General features: G+C 54.7%; 12 protein-coding genes across 12 annotated transcripts; 4 read left to right on the forward strand and 8 right to left on the reverse strand.

The window, feature by feature from the left end:
* Nucleotides 1-144: 144 nt before the first annotated feature.
* PHYSODRAFT_419497 (hypothetical protein) lies at nt 145-480 on the reverse strand (the record flags this gene model as incomplete). The annotated part of the gene is made up of 1 exon (XM_009537427.1): nt 145-480. A coding segment is annotated over one exon (336 nt), but the record flags the coding sequence as incomplete, so codon positions are not given.
* A 577-nt stretch (nt 481-1,057) lies between these two features.
* Nucleotides 1,058-1,570, reverse strand: PHYSODRAFT_421896 (hypothetical protein; the record flags this gene model as incomplete). Its single annotated transcript, XM_009537428.1, has 1 exon — nt 1,058-1,570. A coding segment is annotated over one exon (513 nt), but the record flags the coding sequence as incomplete, so codon positions are not given.
* A 431-nt stretch (nt 1,571-2,001) lies between these two features.
* PHYSODRAFT_305867 (hypothetical protein) lies at nt 2,002-2,349 on the forward strand (the record flags this gene model as incomplete). Its single annotated transcript, XM_009537429.1, has 1 exon — nt 2,002-2,349. The coding sequence occupies one exon, from the start codon at nt 2,002-2,004 to the stop codon at nt 2,347-2,349; it is 348 nt and encodes a 115-aa protein (XP_009535724.1).
* A 1,334-nt stretch (nt 2,350-3,683) lies between these two features.
* On the forward strand, nt 3,684-4,827 carry PHYSODRAFT_524701 (glycoside hydrolase, family 5; the record flags this gene model as incomplete). The annotated part of the gene is made up of 4 exons (XM_009537430.1): nt 3,684-3,915; nt 3,973-4,082; nt 4,153-4,281; nt 4,348-4,827. 4 exons carry the CDS (start codon nt 3,684-3,686, stop codon nt 4,825-4,827), a joined length of 951 nt encoding a protein of 316 aa, XP_009535725.1.
* A 94-nt stretch (nt 4,828-4,921) lies between these two features.
* Nucleotides 4,922-5,758, reverse strand: PHYSODRAFT_564826 (hypothetical protein; the record flags this gene model as incomplete). The annotated part of the gene is made up of 1 exon (XM_009537431.1): nt 4,922-5,758. One exon carries the CDS (start codon nt 5,756-5,758, stop codon nt 4,997-4,999), a length of 762 nt encoding a protein of 253 aa, XP_009535726.1. The 3' UTR covers nt 4,922-4,996.
* A 730-nt stretch (nt 5,759-6,488) lies between these two features.
* On the reverse strand, nt 6,489-9,969 carry PHYSODRAFT_355919 (hypothetical protein). The gene has a single exon (XM_009537432.1). It carries the CDS (start codon nt 8,281-8,283, stop codon nt 7,345-7,347), a length of 939 nt encoding a protein of 312 aa, XP_009535727.1. The 5' UTR covers nt 8,284-9,969; the 3' UTR covers nt 6,489-7,344.
* A 4-nt stretch (nt 9,970-9,973) lies between these two features.
* PHYSODRAFT_339474 (hypothetical protein) lies at nt 9,974-10,864 on the reverse strand (the record flags this gene model as incomplete). Its single annotated transcript, XM_009537433.1, has 1 exon — nt 9,974-10,864. The coding sequence occupies one exon, from the start codon at nt 10,862-10,864 to the stop codon at nt 9,974-9,976; it is 891 nt and encodes a 296-aa protein (XP_009535728.1).
* Nucleotides 10,865-12,696: 1,832 nt separating this feature from the next.
* PHYSODRAFT_355920 (hypothetical protein) lies at nt 12,697-13,489 on the reverse strand. The gene has a single exon (XM_009537434.1). The coding sequence runs from the start codon at nt 13,469-13,471 to the stop codon at nt 12,761-12,763; it is 711 nt and encodes a 236-aa protein (XP_009535729.1). The 5' UTR covers nt 13,472-13,489; the 3' UTR covers nt 12,697-12,760.
* A 1,268-nt stretch (nt 13,490-14,757) lies between these two features.
* PHYSODRAFT_524971 (hypothetical protein) lies at nt 14,758-15,054 on the forward strand (the record flags this gene model as incomplete). The annotated part of the gene is made up of 1 exon (XM_009537435.1): nt 14,758-15,054. A coding segment is annotated over one exon (297 nt), but the record flags the coding sequence as incomplete, so codon positions are not given.
* Nucleotides 15,055-16,429: 1,375 nt separating this feature from the next.
* On the forward strand, nt 16,430-17,221 carry PHYSODRAFT_355921 (hypothetical protein). Its single transcript, XM_009537436.1, has one exon. The coding sequence runs from the start codon at nt 16,448-16,450 to the stop codon at nt 17,156-17,158; it is 711 nt and encodes a 236-aa protein (XP_009535731.1). The 5' UTR covers nt 16,430-16,447; the 3' UTR covers nt 17,159-17,221.
* Nucleotides 17,222-17,771: 550 nt separating this feature from the next.
* Nucleotides 17,772-18,392, reverse strand: PHYSODRAFT_355924 (hypothetical protein). Its single transcript, XM_009537437.1, has one exon. The coding sequence runs from the start codon at nt 18,099-18,101 to the stop codon at nt 17,910-17,912; it is 192 nt and encodes a 63-aa protein (XP_009535732.1). The 5' UTR covers nt 18,102-18,392; the 3' UTR covers nt 17,772-17,909.
* On the reverse strand, nt 18,383-18,880 carry PHYSODRAFT_525573 (hypothetical protein; the record flags this gene model as incomplete). Its single annotated transcript, XM_009537438.1, has 1 exon — nt 18,383-18,880. The coding sequence occupies one exon, from the start codon at nt 18,878-18,880 to the stop codon at nt 18,383-18,385; it is 498 nt and encodes a 165-aa protein (XP_009535733.1).
* Nucleotides 18,881-20,890: the final 2,010 nt, after the last annotated feature.

Here is a 20,890-nt window from a genome sequence, read left to right on the forward strand (position 1 = left end):
AAGCTACACCACAGCTTCGTCAAGAATGACATTGCGGTCGAAGTCTTGAGTTTGGTCCACCGCCTTGGCTACTGGCCCTACTAGCGATAGGTTCTGCAGCTCTGCCACCAGCGACGCGGCGGCGAGGCACTCCTCGTTGAGGTGTAAGTCGCATTTCTTGTATCCATTCGGGATGGTGTCGGAGCTCAGGCTCTCCCAACTAGCGCGAATCCAATGGCACATCCCGGCGCGGCCTGGTGGAGTCAGCTTAAACTTGGCTTCCGCGTCGCGCGGCTGCATCAGTTGCCGCTGGATGTCCTCGAGCCAAAACCTGCGCAGCCAAGTCTTGAACGGATGATTCCATGCTACGTCTGCAGGCTGGCAAACAGACGTAGCATGGGGAGGCACCTTCAGCAGCACCACCCTAATAGATGCAGCGTAAGCCAGCACTTCAGCGGTCCAGTGGCCGCTGAAGTCATCCCAGAGGAGCGGCACGGGCTCTGCATGCGACATGCGGTGACCAAAGTGAAAATGTAGGAACCTTAGCGAAAAATCACTGTTCCACCAGCCTAAAAAGAAAAACAATAATAATAAAAAGAAAATGAGATAAAACCTTTTGAGCAAGTAAAAAAAAGAAGCGTACCTTTGCCGTTGGCGTAAATCTGCAAACCGGTTTCAGCTTTCAGCTTCCTGATCTCTGGCCACGTTCGCGTGCAAAAGCCACATCGTTTTTCGTTGTTCTCCTTGACAATGGCTGGGTTTTTCGATGGCTGCATCTTGAAGACTACGAAGGGGGTAACGTACCCCGCTTGAATCCCCCAGTAGCATCACGGTCGCACGCTCCTTTGAAGAGCCGGCACATCTCACCCACACAGTTTTGGCGCCGCGAGCATGCACTGTTTTCTTGATAGGCAGATACTAAAAAAATGCAGCTAGAGAGCATAAGTTAAAATATACATTCGCAGTTAGAATAAATAAAAAACAAACCTGTCTGATCTGCATTGTAGATTCGCGTAATACCCAGCTGCCGAGCCATTTTCTTGACTTCTGTTGCAAACTCCGCTTTAACCTTGGCAATATCCTCGGGGCTGATTTGGCTTTGACGAGTTGGAACTCGCATGCTCATGCGATGGCGGCCTCGGAATCCTTGAATCCATTTGTCAGACGATCGGAAGTTCCTGATGCCCGCTTCAGCTGCAACCCGCCGTGCTTGTAGGGCCAGCATGCGCGGCGATACTGGCACACCTTCCTTGCGCAAACTGTCCACCCAGAATACCACTTCTAGTTCTACCTCTGGTGGGAGGATCGTCCCAACTCCTAAGCTTCGCACCTTTAAATGTTTACCTTTGCTATTTTTCATAGCAGCCTCAAGCTTTGCCGATTCACGCCGCCAGCGCTGGATCATCGTGCGCTTCGAGTTATAGAACTCAGGGGCCAGATCGTGCCAGAAATGGGCGATTGTATGTTTCATCTTGGGCTTCGGCGCATTTGCCCAGAAGGACAACACCTCGAGTTTCTTTGCGACGCTGACACTCTTCTTGATGTGCTTGGTCTGGTAGCGGCCTTTGCCATTTAGGCGTGGCCTGCCGACTGGCCGTGGCTTGGTGCGTGCCATCGGCAAAAACAAAATGGCGCCAACCCCCGAGAGCGCGGGCTACGAAGTGCAATGAAGTGAGTGGTGAGCATTTGTATCAGTTTTGAAAGGGTTTTAGTACTGCATCTCTCTCCATGCAATTTAGTGCCATGGCAAATGCCGCGCACTGATTGGTAGTTATCAAAGTGCATCTCATATGCCGGTGCGGCTTTCTACATGCGAAATACGGTATTTACCAAGGTTCGTGTACATAACGCTAGCTGTGTTTACGTTCTCGGATCAGGTTCAAAGCCCCTTCCTTGACCACGAAGACCTCCCGACTGGGCATCCATTCGGAGAAGGCCGCAATAAACAAGCAGTCTTACTTTGCATTTATCGCTCTGTGGATCGCTCAGGGAAGGAAGGAAGACCCCCCGCCATCCAGCATCATGCGCTTCAGCCTCGCTTTGATTTTGACACTACTCGCTCTAATTGCGACTACTCTCGCCCACGCTGAAGTCGTCCAGAATGAAGAGGTTCAAGACACTTCGCGCAACCTCCGGGTCGGGATCATCAAACTCCAGGGCGGAAGCCGCTCTGCGGAGGTCATTGTGATGCTGGACGACTCAAACTCAGGATCGACCGATGTGCTGGAGATCGCGAAGCCCCAAGTCGAGGACTCGGAGGAGCGATTCGTTGCCGTCGCGTCGTGGGTTCAAGCGCTGAAGAACTTCGTCAAGAATCCCGTGCAGTTCACCCTGATGTTTGTGCTCGTTAGAAGGTTTTTCGCTTACTGACAACATAGTAAGCGGACTAGCTGGAAAGCAAGTATGCAAAGTGATCCAAGAATTTCACACTCGAGTCTTTATCGTTATCCGCATCCCTTCTTTTGTGTTTCATAAAGCGAGATCAACCAAGACGCCGTGCTGTAGCTGTGCTCAGTCGGCACGCACATAGTATACTGTAGCGGGTGTATCTGTATAAATCGAAACAATAAATACTCAGGATAGAAATCTTTTCACATCGGGCTCGGATGGAATTGCTTGAAGGCTGCAAGCAATACTACTGTAGATAGAGGATTGTATCGCCTGGTATTTATCAGTGGGAAGTTCCCACTGGGAACGAGCAAACCTCCTCCAACGTGGATGAGTTTACTCAGCCGGATTTTCCGCAAGCTCAGCTGGGGCGCTACTTAGTTGTGAGTAAACTTCACAACCTTCCGAGTAATTCCACTGAAATCTTACTTAGGAAACATGCTATGCCCGGTATCGTCACCTTGGACGAACCCGTAGGAAGGCATAATACATGTATGAATGTATCTGGGGAAGTAACGCTCATGCGGACGTGAGCAAGCTAAGTAGATAATTCAAGCGTCATCTAGCAGAAAACAAAAGAAAACTTGTCCCAAAGGGTTTGCAGCACGTTATTTGTGTTCGTGAATGGCATCCCATCAAACAACGTCTTTAGAGTGAAGTCAATCGTTTCGAGTTAGCGCAGCACACGAGTTTAAATGAAGTTTACGTACTCGGAAGTCCGAGTACACTACTCATTACTCGAAAGTCCGTGAAATGTACTCAAAAGTAAGGACGACCTGCATGTACGCGTCCTCACCACTCGGTTGCGGAGGTGGTGCAGCGTCCTGGATGCTCGCCTTGGCAAGTGCACACGCAAATATTGCTGCGACGATTGAATCCGAAAGAACTTGAAGTCGCATCCGATGGGATAGACTTTACGCCTCCCAATCCCAGGAATTGGATGAATGCCTTGAAACGATATGCCGACAAACAATTGTGAATCCACGAACTGTGCCTCGCTCCTGGCTCAGAAGAAGAACCGCACCATCCATTTAGCAAGACACCCAGCGACACACGGAGATGAAGGTTTTTGCCGGTGCTGTGGCCCTAGCGCCGCTCGCCGCCCAGGTGGCCAATGCCGGCTTTGTGAAGACGGCTGGAACGGCGTTTGAGGTCGACGGCGAGCCGTTCTACGTGTTCGGCACCAACGCGTACTGGGCTTCCGAGATCAACTGGGTAGGTGGAGCAGTTCATATAACATCAACGGATATTCAGGTAATTTGACAAGGCTTTTGGCTGTCTAGAGCGAAGCGGACTTGGCCACCATTTTCAAGTCGATGGCCAGCAACGACCTCACCGTTTGCCGCACCATGGGCTTCGCTGACCTGACCACCGTCGGCACGACCCCGTACAACATCGTCTACCAATTGTGGGAGGACGGCACTCCTACCATCAACACCAAAGACAATGGCCTGGGTTACTTTGACAAGGTTGTTGCAGCAGCTAAGGCGGCAGGCGTGAAGCTGGTCGTACCGCTGGTGAACAACTGGTCCGACTACGGTGGCATGGGTAAGTAGGTTCAGGTCTAGAGTTTCCGCTTCGTCTTGGCTGACCTTGTTTTTTTAGACGTGTACGTGAAGCAGCTCGGAGGCAAGTACCACGACGAATTCTACACCAACGAGAAGGTCAAGGCTGCGTACAAGAAGTACATCGCCACCTTCATCAACCGATACAAGGTACGAAGTTTCAAACGTTTAGTTGTGGCAGCTCAAACTTACACTTGCTGATACTTTTGTCGACGAGCAGAAGGACGCCACCATCATGAGCTGGGAGCTGTGCAACGAATGCCGCTGCGCTGGCTCAGGAGGCGGCTTGCCTGAGTCGGGATCGTGCACGACGAAGACCATCAACACCTGGATGACTGAGATGTCGGCGGTGAGTTTGATCAACGTCACACTCACTTGAACCTTTGTACTAACTTCTCTGTTTACTGTACGATAGTACATCAAGAGCCTGGACTCGAACCACCTCGTGGCTACGGGTAGCGAAGGCTTCTTGAACACGGACAAGAGCGTTTATCTTTACTCCGGGCTCTCCGGTGTCGACTTCGACGCCAATCTAGCGATCAAGAGCATCGACTACGGCGCGTACCACACGTACCCGGACGGCTGGAGCGTCGACGCCAGCGAGTTTGTCTCTTGGGGAGAGAAGTGGATCAATGACCACGTCGCCTTGGGCAAGAAGGCCGGCAAACCCGTCGTTATGGAGGAGTACGGCGTGAAAAACCACAACGTCAGTGTGTACGAGGCCTGGAGCGACGCTGTGTACGCCGCGGGGTCCAGCATGCAGTACTGGGAGTTCGGCCTCGAGTCGCTCAAGACGTACCGTGGCGAATACACCATCTACGACACGGACGACATCTTCAAGAACGCCATTGTGCCGGCCGCGAAGAAGTTCAAGACTCGTAGTGGCTCGGCCTAGACACTTCTTCAACTTGGCACAGCGCTAGAAACAATAAAAATCGCCACAAATGAAGACAAAAATCACGGTGAGTTCACAGGTTTTCCGTAGCAAAATGGCGGCTGTACTTCCTTAACTTCGGGCCAAGAGCCTACAGTATGCCTGCTACTTCACACGACCAGTGGCCAGTTTAGTACACGGCCATGTTGTCCAGCAGCGGGATGTCCGACTTCTCGGACATGTAGTCGATGTACTCGCGGAGCTTGGGCGGCCACTCCAGGTCGCGCACGAGCGTGAGGCCGCGCAGGCGGCCGAACAGGTCGATGTCGTCGTAGCTGAGCTGCTCGTTCACCGAGTGGCTGGAGTGAAACATGGGGGCCAGCTGCTCCAGGAACTTGTTGGCCTGCTCCACGAGCTCGGGGGTCTTGACCAGCGCCTCGTCGAACGGGCCGATGGTCTTTTCCTTCTTGATGCGGTAGTACTCGCGGCTCTCGAGCATGGCGAACTCGGCGAAGGGGGCCGCGTGGAAGCGCGGGTGGTACAGCAGCCGGAACACGTCGGCCGTGTCCTTGATCCACTGTTTGATCTCGGGCCGGTTGGCGGCCGGGGCCAGCACGGCCGGGCCGCCGAAGTGCTCGTCCACGTACTTGACGATGTCCATGCTCTCCGGGAAGGCGTGGCCGTCGGCCAGCTGCAAGATCGGGGCCTGCTTGGAGCCCACGAGGCCGATGGGCGTGGCCTCGTCGTGGTTGGCCAGGAACACCAGCTCGTGGGGCACCTTCTTAAAGCCGAAGATCATACGCGCGCGCACGCAGTACGGGCAGTGGTCGTACACGTAGAGCTTGGGCAGGGCCTTGAGGCTCCTGGGCTGGCGCAGGGCCAGCACGGCCGCCGCGGCGCCCACGGCGGAGCCCACGGCAAAGGTGGCGGCCAGCTTGGACAAGTCCGACATGACAAGGGTCTCAACTCCGGGGGAGTTCTGGTTCGAGAATGGATGATTAGGATAGGATGCGCGGCCAAAGGTGGACACATTGATTTTACCACTGATGAGATGGGTATTTGCAATAAAGAGAAAGTTGATAGCTTAAGTTTAGTATAATATAAAACAGCAAAGCAAAGTGTTTGGATTAGTTTTGAAAGAAAATAAATTTATTGCATAACGTACCTATACAGGTTGAAGCAAGTCTCAGCTCTAACCGCAATGGCCAAGCAACCGACATACCGTAGCGAGTTAAACTTGGTGTATTCATGTAAAATAGGCAGGCGTATCTGAGTGCGACTTCGATGTAAGAGTTTTCAAAATGGGAGCAAACTGCACGAGAGTTGTGAGCGGAGAATTTGCGTCGGTATCACTGCCTACCTAGTACATGGCCATGTTGTTGAGCAGCGGGACGTCGCCAGCCTTGGCCATGTGGTCCAGGAACTCCCGCACGTTGGACGGCCACTTGATGTCGCGTACGAGCGTGAGGCACCGCAGGCGGCCGAAAACATCAATGTCGTCGTAGCCCATGGCCTTGTTCACCGAGTGGTCCGAGTAGAACATGGTGGCCAGCTGCTCCAGCAGCCTGTTCGCCTCCTCAACGAGTTGCGGCGAGCGCTTGAGCGCCTCCTCGAACGAGCCCATGCTCGTCTCCTTCTTGGCCCGGTAATAGTCTCTGCTCTCCTGCTGCGCGAATTCGGCAAACGGGGCCTTGTGGGCCCGCGGGTGGTACAGCGCGTTGAACACGCGTGTCGACGACTCGATCCACTTTTTGATGTCCTCGCGGCCCGAGGCTGGGGCCAGCACGGCCGGCCCGCCGTAGTGTTCGTCCACGTACCGGACGATGTCCATGCTTTCGGCCATGGCTTGGCCACTGGGCAGCAGGAGGATGGGAGCCTGCTTGACACCCACGAGCTCCACGGGCGTGGTCTCATCATGGCTGGCCATGAAGGCCAGCTCGTGCGGAACCTGCTTGAGCCCCAGGACGGCGCGGGCCCGAGCGCAGAATGGGCAGTGGTCGTAGACGAATAAGGTCACGACCGGCTTCTCCTTCTTGGACCCCTTGGGCGAGATGGTCTCAACGCGGGCCAGGCCCCACACGGACTTGACGGCGACGGCGGCGCCCAGTGCGGCCCCCACCGTCATGGCCGCTCCGATCTTGACCATGTCCGACATGATGCAACTCTTGCCTCGAGCTACTGGAAGCTGATCGGCCTGATGCTCGCTTGTGCGTCTGTGGCCATGGCCGGCGCGGTATTTGCTGGAAGTGAAATCGTGGTGCACGTCTTTGAAGCGTAAATAAATGTGTACGAAACACAGATTAGTGTACTGCACATAAAGGCAACTTCAACTTGCCTTTTTGCTGGCTCGAAAGCGTTGGCCTCACTACACGAAAGACTCCATGATGAAAATGCCATTCTCTAGCTTATCTCTATCTCAGAACCCTACGAAGGCGCGAAACGCTTTCAATTCGAATGGCGATGCGTGGTATGTACGCAGAGAGGCTATGTCGTCACCAGCGTGTCATGTTCTCTATGAAGCCGTTGCAACACGAACACTTAGTTCTGGTGCAGGAGCGGCGGGTGGTGGATCTCCACGAGCAGGCGGTACAAACCAGCGCCAGCAACGCCGCCCATCAGGTCCGCCACGATCGGGATCCAGAAGTAGTAGTTGCGCGTCGTGAAGACCTTGGAGCCCCAGCCGGCGCAGAACGTGAACAGGCGAGGACCGAAGTCGCGCGCAGGGTTCACGGCGTAGCCCGTGTTCATGCCGAAGGCCATGCCGAGCGCCATGATCATGAGGCAGAAGGCGAACGCGGCGCCCACGGGGCCGGCCGCGCGGTTGCGCTTGTCCGTGATGGCGTAGATGCTGAGCACGAGCATGGCCGTGCCCACGAACTCCGTGTAGAAGGCCGTGTAGTTGGAGATGTTGTCGCTAGGGTACGTGGAGAAGCTGCTCTGCGTGGTCTCGCGCTGCGGGTCGATGACGTTGAGGTTCTGGTACTGCATGACGTAGATGACGAAGGCGCCGATGAAGGCGCCCAGCAGCTGCGAGATCATGTAGCCCGGCGCCTTCCACCACGGCAGGCGGCCGTACACGCAGTGCGCCAACGTCACAGCCGTGTTGAGGTTGGCGCCGCTGATGCCCTCGGAGCAGTAGACGCCGATGAGCACGCCGATGCCCCAGCACATGTTGATGCTGAGCCACGTGCCGTTCTTCTCCTCCGAGTTGGTCACTTGGTTGTTGACGCCCATGCCGAAGACGATCATGACGAAGGTGCCGAGGAACTCGGCGAAGCACTCGCGCATGTGCACACTCTTGACGGCGAGGTGGGCCAAGCCCTGGCGGTCGGTGTAGGCGGCAGCGCCCTTGGGTGTGGTCGTCATGCCAGCATAACCATTCTCAGTCTTGTCGAAGTCGTCGTTGAAGGCCAGGGGCTCTGCGACGACGGGGACGGCCTCAACGTCGGGGTTCTGGGTGGATGGGAGCGTGGCCATTGTTGCTGGAAGCAGGGGATCCGACAGACCGTGAGATGGTAAAATGCAGAATGAGGTTGATATGGAGCTTGGTCGGGGCGTAACCACAGACAGCTTGGGCTAGCTGACTGGACGTCTGGCATCGTTAAGAACCTCGAATACTCAGGAAGCGATCGAACGCGGCGCCACGGAAACTGCAGCTTCAGTCGCACGTCCGATACACCGCTCAGAGGGAGCTGGCCAACTCAACTGGGCGATGTAGCATTAATTCGGCGCCTTAATAAGTCGCTCGCTGACAATTAAGGTGTTGACTGACTTGCATGGCTGCTTGGTGTTGTACCGACGCCGCGTATCTATGCTGGAACCGTTGGCACCATATCAAAGGTGTCGGGGTCAAAGCACGGGGCCGGTGTCTGAATCACTTTCCCGAGCTTGGAGGGATCAGAACCTTCACGAAGGGGAATGAATAGACGCACACACTGGAGTTTTGAGACTCAATTGCAGGCAAAATTCACAGGTTTGAAGCTGTCTAGGATGAACTGCAGATCTAAACGCCAAAACTTCAAAATGATCTTCCTTGAGGGCATGCATGTAGTAAGTGTTAAAGGACTAAGCACAACGAAAGAGCCTAAAATGTCCGTAAATGGGAGTACAGTAAGTGCAAAGTTCTTCTATTCAGCCGAATATGTACACACCGGGCGACTGGACAAGAGAAACCTGGCCACGTACTAAATACTCAGTTGGCAGTGGCCAACATGACGCATTACCAATGTGGCATGCATATGAGCGGATCAAACGGTGTCCATTGGCCGATGTTTTCTAGAGGAAGAGGAACATGTGTTGAACACCGTGAGACGGCTCCTACCTCCTCGTGGATTTGCGTTTTTCTAGTGACCCGAGATCTTTGTCTTTATAGGAAAGGAAAGGCCCGGTCTCAAATACGTAGAGCTGCGCGCCCACAGGCTATCCGACGAAGTGGCTTCCGCTGGTCACCGAGCCACGCACGAGCCGTATTTATGTTTTTCCAAGCCAATTTCTTAGCAAGCAACGCGATGGGGCCCACTCGTCGAGACGACCGCACTGACAGCGACCAATTCATAGCCTGAATTGAGTCCAGCCGCCTCGCTTACTCATTTTATATCGCCCAAACTAAGCAGTCTTGACACGCGTGCACCGACGATTCACACCGTACCACGCTGCGCAGGACAGGGCACCATCAGTCTGTCAGAAGGACCCCTTGTCCTGCTTGTCTTTTCGCGAAGATTCGAGTGGCAGTCCTCGACGGACTCTGTCGACTTCGACGAAAGCCAGGATTTCGGGCGGAGGGCAGGTGATCGAACATACGCATCGACTGATTTCACAACGCAGCGCTCACGACTGCGTTCTATGCGATAACCAAGAAACGCGAGCTGCCGTGCACCATGATCCTGGCTGGTGTTGAGTTGAAACGCAGTTGTCAACCGCTATTAGAGCGTACATGTAGCATACCGGTCCCCGTACATACCTGGCTGTGCCGAACAACACGACAGCGTGGGCAATTAAACACTAGCTTGACTGTCGTTTTCGTAAGAGGACAAGCCCCAATATATTTTTTCTTTCACCGCAATGTATGCGGGGCACAACGGAAGCTGTTAACATCTTAGATCACGAACACCACTTTCCTTAGCAACACACAAATGTATTGATATACTTCTTACAATCTATTCTGCTCTTAGTTCTGGTGCGGGAGCGGCGGGTGGTGGATCTCCACGAGCAGGCGGTACAAACCAGCGCCAGCAACGCCGCCCATCAGGTCCGCCACGATCGGGATCCAGAAGTAGTAGTTGCGCGTCGTGAAGACCTTGGAGCCCCAGCCGGCGCAGAACGTGAACAGGCGAGGACCGAAGTCGCGCGCAGGGTTCACGGCGTAGCCCGTGTTCATGCCGAAGGCCATGCCGAGCGCCATGATCATGAGGCAGAAGGCGAACGCGGCGCCCACGGGGCCGGCCGCGCGGTTGCGCTTGTCCGTGATGGCGTAGATGCTGAGCACGAGCATGGCCGTGCCCACGAACTCCGTGTAGAAGGCCGTGTAGTTGGAGATGTTGTCGCTAGGGTACGTGGAGAAGCTGCTCTGCGTGGTCTCGCGCTGCGGGTCGATGACGTTGAGGTTCTGGTACTGCATGACGTAGATGACGAAGGCGCCGATGAAGGCGCCCAGCAGCTGCGAGATCATGTAGCCCGGCGCCTTCCACCACGGCAGGCGGCCGTACACGCAGTGCGCCAACGTCACAGCCGTGTTAAGGTTGGCGCCGCTGATGCCCTCGGAGCAGTAGACGCCGATGAGCACGCCGATGCCCCAGCACATGTTGATGCTGAGCCACGTGCCGTTCTTCTCCTCCGAGTTGGTCACTTGGTTGTTGACGCCCATGCCGAAGACGATCATGACGAAGGTGCCGAGGAACTCGGCCAGGCACTCGCGCATGTGCACGCTCTTGACGGCGAAGCGGGCCAGGCCGGTGCGCTCAGTTGAGACGAACGTTGAGTTCTTGGGGGATTCCGGCATACCGCCGTAGCCGCTCTCGACCTTGTCGGCAGCGTCGTAGTCTTGGATCGAAGGAGCCATTCCGACCATAGAACTGTACTTGCTTGCCAATGGGGGAATTGGAGAATGGTTCGGACACTCGAGCGGAAAAGCTTTAGGCCCAGAGTAGCGGACCCCCACGCACACAGCGACGCGCGCCCAAGACGGTCAAAGATTAATTTCGGGTTGTTGGTTTGACGCCTTTCGGGCCAAGTCACCCAGCTGCTTGGGGCGCACGCCAAGCGCGTTTCTCTGGGATATTCTGCAGCGTCAACACTCTGTTGATTCAGATCGCAGAGCTGGCGGGGGATTGGAAACCCACACGAATCTTTGTTTGCGCCGCTGTGGACCTCTTGACTTTGCATGCTGTGTAGTGTATCTGCGCCGATTTGACAGTCGAATGCCACGGTTCGGCCCTGTCACAGGCGCCGCGGGACTTTACCGATGACAAAACGAGCTCAGACTTCTGTAGGGGGATCAAGGCACGCAGGTCAACGGTACTGCAGCGACTGCCTCCGATACAGACCGTTCTGCTTGCCTAATAGCAACGCGCTAACCTGCATGTACATGTAGCAGATCCAGCAAATTCGGTGTCGCCTTCAGGTAAGAATGGGGGGACTCACAGTTTTTTTTAACCGTATATTGGTACGGTGCCGGCGATTGAAGCGATCTGTAGGCACTTTCGGCGGTGAATTTTAGTAGACAAGGTCAGCTGAAAAGCATTGGTCGTCCGGCATTCCGCCGGTAGTAACGGGGTTTAGCAGCTTTGAATTCTCATAAGACCTCCCTCCATGTGCTTGGTTGTCTTTCGGCGCTGTGGCCATTCCTGCGCCCACGCCTGTTGAGTGGAGATCAGCAATGTGAAGTACAAGAGGTCGTCTACAGGTAGCTCCGTAGATTTATTCGTATGTTTGCTTGCTCGCGGAGACTGCTATTACATGCAGACCACTTTTCGTACCCCAGAGCGACGAGGAAGGGTGTAGCAATCACTGTCATTCCTGCTTGCAAGGAACTCTACCGATCTAGAGAGAGTTTTCCGCTCACATACACACAGTATCAGCAGTAGTTCGGGCCGTTAACGTGTCGACGCCGATAGCCGATGAGCGAGAGCTGTAGACGTCTTGTCGTTCTTTCGGAGAACGAAAGAGCGGACACAGCGTGCTCGGATATTATTACAGTATACAGTACCGAACTGCACGTTTTGTCAGTTAGGATACAGCGACCCAATGAGTGGTTTTTAGGCAGGCACAATGCTGGATTGTAATCGTCTCTATGCGGTAAATTTGAGCAAGCAAACGGCATGCCATTCGTGCGCTTGGCTGATGTGATCCAGTCGTGACAAGGGGCAACTGAGTCAGTTACTGACTGACTAAAATGTTGTTTGGTTTGTCACTTACAGACCGTCAGAGAGAGCGGCAATGCTTGTCTTTTTCGCTCAACTCTTCCCGCTGCTACAGACCCTGGCGGCCCACTAGTGGCGGGGCTTGCCCAACCTCGAGGCGTCGCCTGGAAGCAGCGAATGCGCACGACCCAGCGGCGGCTTTGGCGACACCAGTAGCTTTATCTTTGTGCACACTACATCGTCTACAGCAAAACAACCGCTATTCAGGTCGACGTTAATAAACCTGGTAAGCCTGAAAGGTATCTTCGCTCAACCATGACAGTATCTCCAGACAGCGTCAATCTTGCATCGCGGAGATCCGATACCTGGCATCGTCTTCAGCTGTAGCTTTATCTTTTCAGATGGCAACCTGGCATACTGTATGTCACAGCCACGGCATCGACCGATCCTTCATTAGTCGTCTTGAGCACGTCCACACTTTCAAAACTGAAGATGCAGTTAACCTTACTGTACGGTACGAACACTGAAGCATCCGAACGAATACCGTATTCTATTGTATACACATCCGACTACATACAAGAATCCAAGTGACCACCTTAGTTCTGGTGCGGGAGCGGCGGGTGGTGGATCTCCACGAGCAGGCGGTACAAACCAGCGCCAGCAACGCCGCCCATCAGGTCCGCCACGATCGGGATCCAGAAGTAGTAGTTGCGCGTCGTGAAGACCTTGGAGCCCCAGCCGGCGCAGAACGTGAACAGGCGAGGACCGAAGTCGCGCGCAGGGTTCACGGCGTAGCCCGTGTTCATGCCGAAGGCCATGCCGAGCGCCATGATCATGAGGCAGAAGGCGAACGCGGCGCCCACGGGGCCGGCCGCGCGGTTGCGCTTGTCCGTGATGGCGTAGATGCTGAGCACGAGCATGGCCGTGCCCACGAACTCCGTGTAGAAGGCCGTGTAGTTGGAGATGTTGTCGCTAGGGTACGTGGAGAAGCTGCTTTGCGTGGTCTCGCGCTGCGGGTCGATGACGTTGAGGTTCTGGTACTGCATGACGTAGATGACGAAGGCGCCGATGAAGGCGCCCAGCAGCTGCGAGATCATGTAGCCCGGCGCCTTCCACCACGGCAGGCGGCCGTACACGCAGTGCGCCAACGTCACAGCCGTGTTAAGGTTGGCGCCGCTGATGCCCTCGGAGCAGTAGACGCCGATGAGCACGCCGATGCCCCAGCACATGTTGATGCTGAGCCACGTGCCGTTCTTCTCCTCCGAGTTGGTCACTTGGTTGTTGACGCCCATGCCGAAGACGATCATGACGAAGGTGCCGAGGAACTCGGCCAGGCACTCGCGCATGTGCACGCTCTTGACGGCGAAGCGGGCCAGGCCGGTGCGCTTGGCCTCAGGCGCGAAGTTGGTCGTGGCCTTGGGGGTCAGCGGCATGCTCGCGTACCCGTTCTCGACCTTGTCCGCGAGGTCGTCGAACGGCTGCGGAGCTCGACTCGGAGACGCCACGTCGGGCCTTTGCGTGGAGGGGAGTGGGGCCATGTCGACGAGTGGTAGTAGTAGGTGGAGTAGTCTTGAGACTTTGGGGGCAAGGAGCTCGGGGCGTATGGCTCGCTCACCTGCTCACTTGTTGAGTTGCTTGACCAGTTGCTGGTGAAATGCAGAATGAGACGTTACCACTCGGCCTCATTAGACCGGTCGAGTTGGAGCGGGCAAGTGCGTGGCCGAGCGACGGAGACAAGCTCCAGAATCAAGCACCGTGCAAGGGGCGGGTATGATGGCGTGGTGTGCACTGTTGGCGGATTAGCATTAATTTCGTGGGGTTTCTATCGGGGTTTCTAAACGGGTTTGACTTGGATACTGTATGGAGGGGGTACGTGTACCCCTTGCGCGTTTTTCTGCTTCTTGCACCCCAAGCAGACCTGCCGCAGAGCTGCAGAGCACACTTAGCTCGGCTGACTTAAAGCTCCGCGAGCTTCATGGCACGTCGCTGTTCTAGGACTCTAGGACTCTTTGCCATGCGTTGATGCGTTTTCGATGAGTCAATTTGTTTTACAAACGTCATGTGGCTGCAAAATGGCGCCATCTGAATTCAGGTCAGATGTTGCGAGCGAGATTCCGCTAGTTTGAGGACTCGTCTCTTGGTTTTTATCGTCGTCTATGCTGTGCCGAAATGTCCATGCTCGTCTATCGTACAGTATCAAGATTTCTGTAAGTGGACGCACCACTGCGGCCAGCCGGCCTGGTCGCTAGACCAACCGTTTGCGCTGAAGTTGAAAAGATAAGCGCCAAATGGCGCATTTGCCCTACTTATGATCAACCGACGCAAAGATCCACCCCTGAGCGTAGTAGGGGATCTTCATTAGTCGCACCACTCGAGTGACAGTAAACTTGAATTTCATGAACCAACTCATACAGCAACGCTCTTCTGTACATATAACTGAGGACACAAAAGCTACTTCGCGGCTCGGACAGCACCGCCACTGGGGGAACGGCTACGGCGCAGGATCTCTCAACGCTACGGGCAATAGAGACCAGAGAACGGGGGGTCTCTCCGCCAAATCTGCAGGGTACTCTGCAGCGCCGGGTTTGCGTTGCTCTGGCAAATACGGAATCAGGTGGTGCACGAGGGACAAACGTGGCTGCCAGCTCAGCAACTCGACTACATGTGGTTGACGTGCATGCGCCAGCTCAACGCAATAGCGCGTCGGAAGCGCCTTCGAGCGCCAACGAAGATACAAGGAATGCAGTTTCAACTAAGCCTCGACTGTTTTGCAGACATAGGCCTAGAAGCGAATCCGATGGATACCCTTCCGCAGCCTGCGGCGTGGGTTAAACAGACAGAGCCCGCTCTGATCACTAGACTTAGAACATACCAGGCAGCTATTAACTAAGGTTCAATAGACTACCTTCTCTCTCTTCTGTACATATAACTACTTAACACTTGATCAATTGTACGGTAGATTTTAATCTCCACGCCGCTTGGTAAACTCGCACCGAATGTGGGGCAGACATTGCTTCCGCCTCAAGCCGCCGCAAGCGTGGCGATTTCAATTAAGGCTCGACACTCAGTATTCAGAGCTCAAGCGGTCAGTACAATAAACTCATTGCGTCTCAAGTAGCAAATACTGTTTTGTAAGTTTTCGAAACAGGTCAATCACGCATTGCGTTCGTGGCCTTAGCGCTTCTGGCGGTGCTTTTCAAACACTTACACAAATATGCACACCTGGTAAGCTTAGCCTGTTATCCCCTAAACTTTGACTTCATGGATACACCAGGTTTAGAGTTTCGTGCTACCGTCCGAGGCTTTTGCATTAAGATAACAGTTCTGCCAAACAATATGTGTATCTTACCAAAAAGCAGCGTCATAGTTATCAGCTACAATCGGTAGCAACGGCAATGAATCTCAACTAAGAAATTATTGATCAGCTTCTACAGCGACAAACAACCGATACAGTACGAGTACAGTCAACCTAACGGAATCTCGCTCGCAACATCTGACCTGAATTCAGATGGCGCCATTTTGCAGCCACATGACGTTTGTAAAACAAATTGACTCATCGAAAACGCATCAACGCATGGCAAAGAGTCCTAGAGTCCTAGAACAGCGACGTGCCATGAAGCTCGCGGAGCTTTAAGTCAGCCGAGCTAAGTGTGCTCTGCAGCTCTGCGGCAGGTCTGCTTGGGGTGCAAGAAGCAGAAAAACGCGCAAGGGGTACACGTACCCCCTCCATACAGTATCCAAGTCAAACCCGTTTAGAAACCCCGATAGAAACCCCACGAAATTAATGCTAATCCGCCAACAGTGCACACCACGCCATCATACCCGCCCCTTGCACGGTGCTTGATTCTGGAGCTTGTCTCCGTCGCTCGGCCACGCACTTGCCCGCTCCAACTCGACCGGTCTAATGAGGCCGAGTGGTAACGTCTCATTCTGCATTTCACCAGCAACTGGTCAAGCAACTCAACAAGTGAGCAGGTGAGCGAGCCATACGCCCCGAGCTCCTTGCCCCCAAAGTCTCAAGACTACTCCACCTACTACTACCACTCGTCGACATGGCCCCACTCCCCTCCACGCAAAGGCCCGACGTGGCGTCTCCGAGTCGAGCTCCGCAGCCGTTCGACGACCTCGCGGACAAGGTCGAGAACGGGTACGCGAGCATGCCGCTGACCCCCAAGGCCACGACCAACTTCGCGCCTGAGGCCAAGCGCACCGGCCTGGCCCGCTTCGCCGTCAAGAGCGTGCACATGCGCGAGTGCCTGGCCGAGTTCCTCGGCACCTTCGTCATGATCGTCTTCGGCATGGGCGTCAACAACCAAGTGACCAACTCGGAGGAGAAGAACGGCACGTGGCTCAGCATCAACATGTGCTGGGGCATCGGCGTGCTCATCGGCGTCTACTGCTCCGAGGGCATCAGCGGCGCCAACCTTAACACGGCTGTGACGTTGGCGCACTGCGTGTACGGCCGCCTGCCGTGGTGGAAGGCGCCGGGCTACATGATCTCGCAGCTGCTGGGCGCCTTCATCGGCGCCTTCGTCATCTACGTCATGCAGTACCAGAACCTCAACGTCATCGACCCGCAGCGCGAGACCACGCAAAGCAGCTTCTCCACGTACCCTAGCGACAACATCTCCAACTACACGGCCTTCTACACGGAGTTCGTGGGCACGGCCATGCTCGTGCTCAGCATCTACGCCATCACGGACAAGCGCAACCGCGCGGCCGGCCCCGTGGGCGCCGCGTTCGCCTTCTGCCTCATGATCATGGCGCTCGGCATGGCCTTCGGCATGAACACGGGCTACGCCGTGAACCCTGCGCGCGACTTCGGTCCTCGCCTGTTCACGTTCTGCGCCGGCTGGGGCTCCAAGGTCTTCACGACGCGCAACTACTACTTCTGGATCCCGATCGTGGCGGACCTGATGGGCGGCGTTGCTGGCGCGGGGCTGTACCGCCTGCTCGTGGAGATCCACCACCCGCCGCTCCCGCACCAGAACTAAGGTGGTCACTTGGATTCTTGTATGTAGTCGATGTGTATAAAATAGAATACGGTATTCGTTCGGATGCTTCAGTGTTCGTACCGTACAGTAAGGCTAACTGCATCTTCAGTTTTGAAAGTGTGGACGTAGTGATGGTTTTGGACGACTTCAGAATAGTTCAGAATAATTTGGAAAACGTCCAAAATTCCGTCCAAAATCCAAATGTATCCAAAACTGTCAGAAAGAATACTCGGGATTGATTCTCAACCAGAGGCACAACGGCACAAGTGCTCGCCTTCGCATCCGAAGAAGCCACCGCTGGTGCCGCTGCAGATTCCCTCTGCGGACGAGCCCATGCCAATTACAGCTCCGTTAGCTGCTGAGCACGAGCCCCAACACCGACAGAGACGCCCGCGCGTTAGACCTGTACCGGAAGGCCAAGCCGAGCCACCGTAAGCGCCCTAAAGACGAGCTGGACACCAGCACACGAAGGTGGCCGACGTCGAGGAAGAACGGACGACCGGCTGCAGGGCGACCGCGCCAGCGACAACGACACGGAGAGGCTCTCTCAGTGAAGCAGCTTGCCGAGCGCCAGAAGGAGGAGACCCACCGCACCGTCGTGGGGAACATCAAGCTGCGCGGCATACTCAAGCGTGGCTTAGGCGTTGACGGCCGTCCTCACGGCCAAGGATGGCACTGACGTGCTCGTGCTCATGAAGAGCAAGTAGTACTATTACCCCGCGGGCGCACAGCGCGACATTAGGAACGCTGGCTACACTGCATGTTCATCGTGGGTGACGGCGCTGTGGTTGTCGAGGTGGTCGGCGACACGACGTCCAAGCGCCCGAGGTGCACTGTGACGATCCTCGAGGGAGAGACCAAGCGGGTCGCGAGTGACGAGTCCGCGATCAAGCCGTCGACGTACCTCAAGCACCTGGCCGTCAACGTGGAGCTTGGCGAGCATCAGACGAAGTATCTCAATGGCAATTACTTCGAGAAGCGCAGGCTGCGGGCGGACAAGGCACAGATATTGAGGCGGACATCCAGACCTGTGCGGTGGCTTCAGCCGAGCTTATCCAGAAGCAAGCGCGTCGCTTCGTCAAAGACAACCGAAAGCCGCAGCAGAACAGCGCGAAGTACGCCAGCAGCTACGTGCAGGCCCAGATCAATACCACCAAGAGTTCTATGTTGAAGAGAAGGTATATGAAGACCTAAAGTAAAACCAAACACACAATGTATTAAAGATTAGTTGTCGACTTCTACACTCTCTGGGCGCGATTGATGACGCGCAAGATCGAGTTCGTCGCTCTGAATGATGCCATAATTGATGTAGATGAATGCAAGCATCTCGACCTTTTCTACGGAGAGTCTGTTCCTCCTTTTGGAGTGAATGTGATCAAATATGCTCCATGCTCTCTCGCTCGCAGCCGATGAAGTAGGAATCGCAAATACAATATCAGCTACCTTCTTGAGGAGCGGGTACCGGAAAGACTTCTTCTCACTCTTCGAGCCCCAGTAGTACTGCGGACTTGACTCAGAAAACTTTACCCGCTCAGCTTCACCACCACGCCGTTTTTCAGCCTTGAACTCAAGAATCTCCGCGGTCAGCTTAGGTATATCCACTGCCGTTATGATGCCGCAACGTACCGCCATTTGGCAGGCTTGGTCATCTACCTTCTCGCTGTCCATGCCAACAAATTCGTCAAGATTCGTAGCAGGATCGAGCATGAATGCAATGCCCATTGCGTTGGTGTGCACGTACGTCCAGCGCTTCTTGATCTTTTCACGAAAGCAGCCTTGCAAATCGACGAGCGATAAAGTTGCAACCTTCTTGTAGTCATCTCCAGTAAGGATGCTTTCATCCTCTGCCAATACACTTTGAAGCTTATTGTCAGCGCTGCTGGTGGAAGTTATGCGCTCTACTGTGTCGCTCAGAAGTTCGATTCCATCTCGCGCAGGTCCATGCGCTTCTCTGTTGTTCTGCCGCTCCACCACGCGATTCTGCGGCTCCGTCGGTGGACCCGCCGCATCATCCTACTGTTCTTCGTCGGGTGACGTGACGCCGTAAGCCGAATGATAACGAAGCCACCAGAACCACCGATACACACCCGACACAAACGTATTGTCTGTTTCTAATGCCCGGAGCGCCGTAATGATGGGATCGAGAAGGCGTACTACTGTCCTCAAGCTACTCCAAAACCCGTTATCGCGGATGAGCTCCGTGATATAGCGAAGCTTCTTCCGACTTGCCGCGGTTCCACGATAGCGATCAAGAAATCGATCGTACTCAGGACTCAAAAACAATTTCTCGAATATGTCCTGGCTGTTCAGCACACTCCGCATACAGGCATGCACTGAGTACCATCGCGTCGGCATTGGTAGCACGAGATTGCGCGTTTTAATCCCCGAATCGCGCGTTTCTTTCTTCAACTGCTTGAACTCGTCAAGTAAGGCAAGGTGGTCTCGAATAAAGCGTGTCAGGGTGACAGCTCTCGACAGGATCGCTTTAATGGCAGGAAATTGGCACACGTCTTGCACCAATAAATTCAGTACGTGTGCCGAACAGCCACCGCTCACCACATTTGGGCGTCTGCCCTGTACGCGAGCCGACGCGCTCCTCATATTTTGCGCGTTGTCTGTTACAATAGCAACGACTTGGGCTGTAGTATCACGTTCAATTTCCTCGATAACTTTGTCAATTTCGCCAGCGATATATCTTGCCGTGTGCTGCTCGGATCTGGTAGACCATGACGACCAAAAGACGGACGGCATCCCGGGTGCAACCACCATAAAATTGATTATACTCGAGCTGTTGGTGTCACTCCATCCGTCGGTGACGAGCGAGACGTAGACTTGTTTATTGATCAGCTCGATGACATGGCTCCGGCGAAGCTGATCTCGCACCCGTTTCAGCAACACTCCGCTCAATTTATGGCGCGATGGTATTTGCATTGTAGGTGCCAACATAGCGAGAAATTCACGAAATATTGGGGCCCTCCAGGAGAATAAAAGGAAGTGCGCAAACAAAAAAGACTTTCGCCAGCGCCAATTCGAAGGCGTCTTGCGTCAATCCGCTTTGAGTAGATCGGACTGTCTGGTCGCGTTCTTGAGCCTGAGCAGTGGCTTGAGCAGGGGCTTGAGCAGGCTCGGGAGGTGCGGGACGCAGAGAAATTTGCACATCACGGGGGACACGAGGGCACTGCTTGGGCTGCGTTAGATGCTTTAGCAGGTTGCCGCCGGGCTTGCCATTTTTCTTCAAAGTACCGCAATACTTGCAACGACCGTTTTTTTTTCGTTCTCTCTCTCAATGTCGTAATGCTGCCAGATTTCATCTCGAGGGCGCCCCATTCGGGTTGGCGAAGCTCCCGTTCGTCGCAACGAAGGTGATGGCGAGAAGTTAACGCGTCTTGTTGGCGTAGGCGATCGCATGTGCCTTAGAGACGGGCTGGAGGTAGAAGTTCCGCCATGGTAGGGGCTGTAGCGAGGAGAACGTCGCAAAGCAGAGCCGGAACGGATCCCCTGCGCACTACGCGTGGTTACTTGCGGCGATTTAAAGTTGTCACTTGATGCTGGTGTCGCTTGCCGACTGGAAATAGGCGCTGGGGAGGCGTTCGGCAGGTTCGCAGGCAAAGATGCAGTTTCAGGAGCGCCGTCGGGTGGCATGGTGTTCATGGAGGGGAATGTCTTGCAGTGAGGGAGATTTACAGAGGGAGGGAAGAGGGAAGATCGCACATCAAGTTCGAGGTACTGACT

This window comes from Phytophthora sojae (genome assembly GCF_000149755.1).
Source record: "Phytophthora sojae unplaced genomic scaffold PHYSOscaffold_10, whole genome shotgun sequence".
Taxonomy (NCBI): Eukaryota; Oomycota; class Peronosporomycetes; order Peronosporales; family Peronosporaceae; genus Phytophthora; species Phytophthora sojae.

Bases quoted from the DNA above. Each gene is read 5' to 3' on its own strand.
- PHYSODRAFT_355919 (XM_009537432.1), bottom strand. From the start codon at position 8,283: ATGGCCACGCTCCCATCCACCCAGAACCCCGACGTTGAGGCCGTCCCC.
- PHYSODRAFT_355920 (XM_009537434.1), bottom strand. From the start codon at position 13,471: ATGATCGTCTTCGGCATGGGCGTCAACAACCAAGTGACCAACTCGGAG.
- PHYSODRAFT_355921 (XM_009537436.1), top strand. From the start codon at position 16,448: ATGATCGTCTTCGGCATGGGCGTCAACAACCAAGTGACCAACTCGGAG.
- PHYSODRAFT_355924 (XM_009537437.1), bottom strand. From the start codon at position 18,101: ATGCTCGCCAAGCTCCACGTTGACGGCCAGGTGCTTGAGGTACGTCGA.